This window comes from Octodon degus, unplaced genomic scaffold (assembly GCF_000260255.1).
Source record: "Octodon degus isolate 3935 unplaced genomic scaffold, OctDeg1.0 scaffold00097, whole genome shotgun sequence".
Taxonomy (NCBI): domain Eukaryota; kingdom Metazoa; phylum Chordata; class Mammalia; order Rodentia; family Octodontidae; genus Octodon; species Octodon degus.
The window spans coordinates 8364045-8370044 of NW_004524673.1; the positions used below are offsets into that span (position 1 = coordinate 8364045).

Genomic DNA, 6000 nt, shown 5'->3' on the forward strand with positions numbered 1-6000 from the left:
AATATAAGCCACTAGACAAATATCTAACTTCCCATCATGAAACACACCCACCCTGCTTTTGCACCATTGATATCCCTTTTGTGTATATTCAATCTCTTCTTCTGTCTCTATAGGCATGTGGGAAACTCTGGCAATGAATTCAAGACAGGATTTATGTGTCCTGAGTATCATATTTAACTCTTATGTTTTGTGCCTTTCTTTTCCAATGATCCAACAACACCTAAGAACAAACACTTGTCCTTACTTGGCCCGGATCTCCCCAGAAGTGAATGGCAGTGAACAAGGGCCACTTCCTATCCATCAGCCTGATATTCTTACTTAACAAATTATAACATCTCCCAAATTTTAGCTGTTGGACAAGCTCCTCTTAAAATTTTTACAGAGAAATAAGTTTTACTCAATATCTTTTAGAAAACACTAAATTTTATGATATTAGAGAACTGAAAGACACAATGACAAAATAAGTTTGACATCTTTTACTGAGCCTAGAACTAAATAACACAGGATAAAAAGTTCACTCTTAAGCTACTAGAGAAAAAATTGCTGTGCATCCTTTAAAAGCTATCCTATGCATCCACAGCCATCTGTCATGTGAAACTGTTACCTTAGGATGGGCTCCAGGTCAGAGTGACGACGCTCCTCCCTTTTCAGAGAACCCTGATTCAGGGCTCTTAAGATGGTCTTGTCAAAAGTCTCTGAAGACAATTCCTTTGGAAGCTAAAAAAGAAAAACAGTACCTATGTTAAATTTCTTACTTATTGGCAAATATGTCACAGATGCATAAAATGAAGAAATTATCTTCTGCTCATATATCATTCAAAACCAGCTTCTCCTCCAGACTTCTATCATGTTGGATTCCACTGACCATCTAGAAAAAGCACACTTTCTCTGAGCATATTCAGGGCTTGCCCTGAAGCACATAGCCCGTCATGCACAGATGTCTGCATGGGCCTCACACAGTCATAGTGCACTGTGCTAGGTTCAAGTTTAAGTGAGTATTTTACACAGTACACCTGCTATTATTTGTGTCTTGGAACAGTATTCTTGAAAGTGTTGTCTCCACCTTTATAGTTTCACTCTGGTATCTCTTATTTTAACCACAGGCACTATCAGACTACCAGTGCTGTTCACCAAAGAAAATCAACTTATAAAAGCAAGGCACAATGCCCATATCTATTTTTTTTTTTAACATCAAAAATTCTTACTCAGAGGTCTTCCTCAAGGTGATGGAGATGCCTTTTATGATTTGTACTACAAATCATTAAAAAAAATCCATTGGGAAAAAAGATTTTAAAATTAAAACCAGCAATTTTATTCAACTAGTGTACTTTTAAAAATTTGCAGTAAGCCTATTCTTTGTAAAACTAACTTCAAGAATTCAGTGTTTTAAATATGACTTTTTTTATTAATTTATGAATCACTGGCACTATCACTGAGTAATTTAAATTATGACCAAAACCACTAATACATTATCTAAAGAACCACAGAAATAAAAAAACTATGTAAATTGATTTGCTTATATAGTGTCTTCATTTTAGACTCCAAAGTAAATATTCTTTTGAAAAATAAGCATTCTAAGTTAAAAACTAAAAAAAAAAGGAAAAATTTAACAAATCCCTTACTAATTCTAGGCACACTAGACTATGGAATCAAGATGCTCTGTCAGAGGGTTGGCCAAATAGCTCAGTGGATTAAAGTGCCTGCAAGGAGGTGCAGGGGCCAGGGTTCAACCCGGAAGGCCTGCCATGCCAGCTTTGCCCAGGGCGTGCTGAATCAGCAACTGAGACCAGGCATGGTGGCACACACTTGTAATCCCAGCTCTCAGGAGGCTGTAAACAGGCGGATCACTATGAGTCCGATCTAGTAGTGAGAGCCTGAACACTCTGTAGACCCCTCCCTAAAAAATACGAAAAAAAGAAACATATGTCCTTAAAATAAAAGCTCTAAAAAGTATTGCTTATGTTTTGGTCCCCTATTTTAAATTTTTTTCTTTCCACCTCGAAGCTCTAGCACACCTGACTTCCCATCTCTGAAGTACTGCTGTGGCCTCAGCACAAGCTCAGCATAATGAAAGATTTTTGTATCTAGCTATATAAATTTAAGTTTAAAAACACTGAGGCCTAATTTACAAATAAAACCTCATTACAATTCAGTTTTTCTAACACCTCTTGCTCATCTACTCAATTCTTACCTTTCCTAACACTCAAACTCCTATTTTGTTCCCAGATCTACTGTTTCAGGCACTGCAGATGGTGCAGTGAGGGAAGAAACAAAAACCCTGCCTGCATGGAGCTGTGTTTCTACAAATGTCAAGAAAAATACACTGAAGGATGGGGCCAGATACGCAGTCAGTGAGAAGCTGCTTTCTCTATGGTAGAAAGAAGACTTGATGGCCCTGACCTCAAATACACTTTTTCACACCTCAGCAAACAAAGTGCAATTCAAAAGCACACATACTGGCAAGCGCAAAGGCCTGAGTTCAATCCCCGGTTCCGAAAAAAAAAAAAAAAAAAAAAGCACACATAGTTGTGCACAGTTGTCAAAAGGACAAATTCTGTTCTTGAATTTTTGTCAATGATGTTGAGACCAATGAGAAATTCATCCTAGAAGAACACATGTTGCAGATTATTTCATGTTACTGAGAGGCATGTATACCTTTTCAGAGAAATACTGAAATATTCAAATGTTAGCTAGAAAGGGAGGATCATTAATTACCATAATTCTCAAGAGTACATTACTCCTGAGTTCAATCCCTGGTACTGAAAAAAAAAAAAAAAAAAAGAGTATATTACTTATTTGGGGCTGTATTTCTTTTTTATAAACACTTAGCTTTTAGAAAAACCTATGTGAATAAGGAAAAACAATATATCAAGACACACAATAGCTGAAGCTTACAGAAGAAAACAATAAGAGAAAAGAGCCTACTTGGGAGCCAGGACATAAGCTAAGGATCAGTTGTGTGCTCTCTCACTGAACCCACAGTGAGAAGACAAAGAGGTCGCAACCCCATAGGCAAACTGGTGTCAAGTAACTTGACTTTGATATGCGGCAGTACTTCTCAGCCTCAGCTGTCTCCCCTGGAACTCATTCTTCCAGCATTAGAATTGTGTCACAGAAAGCCAACAGAAGGAAAACAATAGTATGCTGTTCCCTAACCCAAATGATGGGTGCTCATGATTACTTGCCCTTATGCTACCATGAGACAAGTGGTAGAAATAAGCAGAAGAGATTTTCAAAGTGTGTGGAAGTGGGATGGTGCAGCCCTTGTCTGCTTAACTTCTTCAACCAGAATGCTGGCCAGGAGCTTATTTCCTCCAATGGGGTGTGTTGTCTCACTGATGGGGTCTGCCTGGGATGCAACTACTCCATGGCACTCCTCTATTCCTAAGACTGAGTCCAGCAGATGGAAGCAAGTGCTTACAAGCCAACTCCTACAACTGTCTTCTCCCTTATCAAGCTATCTGGGATGGCAGGCCATAAGAGGCACAAGGCCTCTTGAAACTAGAACAAAACTCATCCCCATCTTTACATGCAGGCAGGTCATTAACTCAAGGGAGTTAAGAAGTCCTTGACCCTTAACTGCAATAGCTTAGTTCAAAATAAGCCAATGGAAAATGGAATTACTCAACTCATCTCTAGGTGAGATAGACTACTGAAAAACTCAGGCCAACATTTCAAACTATATTCTCCTCAGAGAAGCAGCCTGTAGCATGTTCCTCAAAGCCTTAAGGGAAAAGTCTCTTGAGGATTTAAGAATGAAAAGACACATAATCTATAGTGAATATACATGCTGAGTGGACAACTGAAAAACCAACACAACTTGAAAATTTCAGATGGTATATAGGCTCACTAACTAATTTTATCCAAAACTTAGTAATTGAGCTCAGGATGTTTCTCATTATAGATTTTCTGCTTTATCTCCCTATTCATAATTAAGACTGGTGTGGTAGTACCAGCCTGTAATCCCAGCACTCTGAGAGGCTGAAGCATGAGGACTGCAAGTTCAAGCCTTGCCTGAGCAACTGAGCAACTTTGTGAAGGCCATAGACTCAAGCCCTAGTACCACACACACATACATACACACCTTACTGACTGGTAATCTGCTTATCATTTAGCTCTACTTTTATTTTTTTTAATAGTCTATTTAGTATATAAAATAAACAGGTGAAGGTTTGAAGAAATGATCTGAGACACCTTTCCTATGTGTAAATTTCTATGTTTCTATTATCTTCTTATTCTCAACAGCTTGGAGATTTTATACAGGAAAGAGTAGAGGTAGGGAGCTGGAACTCAAGGAAGATGGAGCAAGATTTAAGAGAAGCTCATAGAGAGTGCTGAACAGTTGTCAGATACCATATGAAGACATGCCCAACCTCATTTCGCAGAAATACTCTCCAAGGGGCGCTACTGTTGTAGGCAGCCACCAGTAAAGTACATCTTTGTAAGGAATTATAAATAAGGGTCCATTTTTTAAAGATTTAGAAACCCCTTCATGATTTCCTTATGTTTGTAACATAAGGCAAAAACACTTCTTATATTGAGGTAACATGGTGTCTTTATAGTTCTTATTCATTCACAGTTGGAACAACCTTTATGTGTTTTACTTTGCTTTTGACAGTGAGATTTTTGGATTCTTTATGTTATGTAAAAATGATTTTAACAAAAAAATCTGTAATTTTACCTTCAGTAGAAATTCCTGTAGTTCTTGGTGGGTTTTTGTTACTGTTGTGACTGAAAGATCAGACCAATTTACCTGATTTAAAAAAACACACATATCGTAATGGTTACTGCTTATGCATGAACTGCCTAGAAAAACGCCAAGTATAAAATAAAGAGCTTTACTTAAATTTTATTAAAAGTACCAGAAATATAAAGTTCATCTAGCATTGTCATCATTTTTTCAAAGTTGTTAAATTTTACATTGACATATTCTACTCAAGTTTTCTAATAATAATTCTTTTTAAATTGCATTTTAAAAATAAGCAGCCTTAAAAATGTGACTGTTTTGGTAATTTTTTCTAAAGATAAATATTTCCATTTAGAATTGTGTTTTTGGGGGTAACATTATAGGCCTCAAAATATGCATGCCAAAGATAAAATTAATAGTTTTATCTCCTGAAACTTAATAAATACTCATTAAAAGAAATAACTAGAGCATACCATCCTTCTTCAATTATTTTGGGAAGACTTATACTTAATGAAGAGATTTCACCATTGTCTCAGATCTTTAAAATTCTAATAAGATGTTTGGGACAGGCATAATTACCTTCATTTTTAGATGGAGAAATTGAAGCTCAGAAAGGTGAACTTAAAATTTCTAAAGAAGCACAAGACTGAGAACTGGGTCCTATTTAGTGCTGCTTGACCTTTTTGACACTCTTTTAACTCTATGAACTCAGTTGTGACCTAGAATTAATTTCTGCTCTACATATCTGAGCAGATACTGGAGTGTGGCTAGTATCTAAGCCTTAGCAATTATTTAATTAATCACATACTTAAAATGTGTAAGAAATTTTACTTAGTAACCCTGAAAACAATTTTTTAAAAATTCTTAAATGTTTTAAAATATGCAATTGTTTGTTGGGCAGCAACTAAGGCAGGTACTGTCCCCTTACAAGAGATTATAGGAACACACAAGAGAATTAAAGTCTACACTAGGTGAGTTCAGAACCCAGCGCTGGAGACAGATAAAAACCAAATGTAGATGTAAGAATTACTATCAGTGTTTAGCGCTTTGAAGATAAATAGGTCTGAAACAAAAGTACCTAGGAGGCAAGAAGGCCCCCTGAGCAGCGATTATTTGAGGTAACTGTTAGCTATGCCTTGGTGTATAATATTGAGTGAGAGGACAGTGAGGTCTTAAGGAAGGAATAAGCTGTGAACTACAGTGTGCCTGAGCATTGTGGGCTAGAACAGGCCATAAATGAGATACTTAGAGATTAGGACTGAAAAATCTAAAATAGAGAATATTCTTCCCTCAAAGTAGAAGCCAGGGCATTG

The 6000-nt window shown here is 36.8% G+C and overlaps 1 protein-coding gene across 8 annotated transcripts in view; it reads right to left on the reverse strand.

Moving 5' to 3' along the window:
- Positions 1-6000, reverse strand: part of Zcchc2 (zinc finger CCHC-type containing 2) — a 63031-nt gene that overhangs the window by 40965 nt on the left and 16066 nt on the right. For all 8 annotated transcript variants that reach the window (XM_023723140.1, XM_023723136.1, XM_023723138.1 and 5 more), the window contains exons 4-5: positions 4682-4753; positions 605-717 (exon numbers count right to left, since the gene is read on the reverse strand). In XM_023723140.1, coding sequence (XP_023578908.1) covers positions 605-717; positions 4682-4753 — 185 coding nt within the window. The remainder of the gene's footprint in view (positions 1-604; positions 718-4681; positions 4754-6000) is intronic.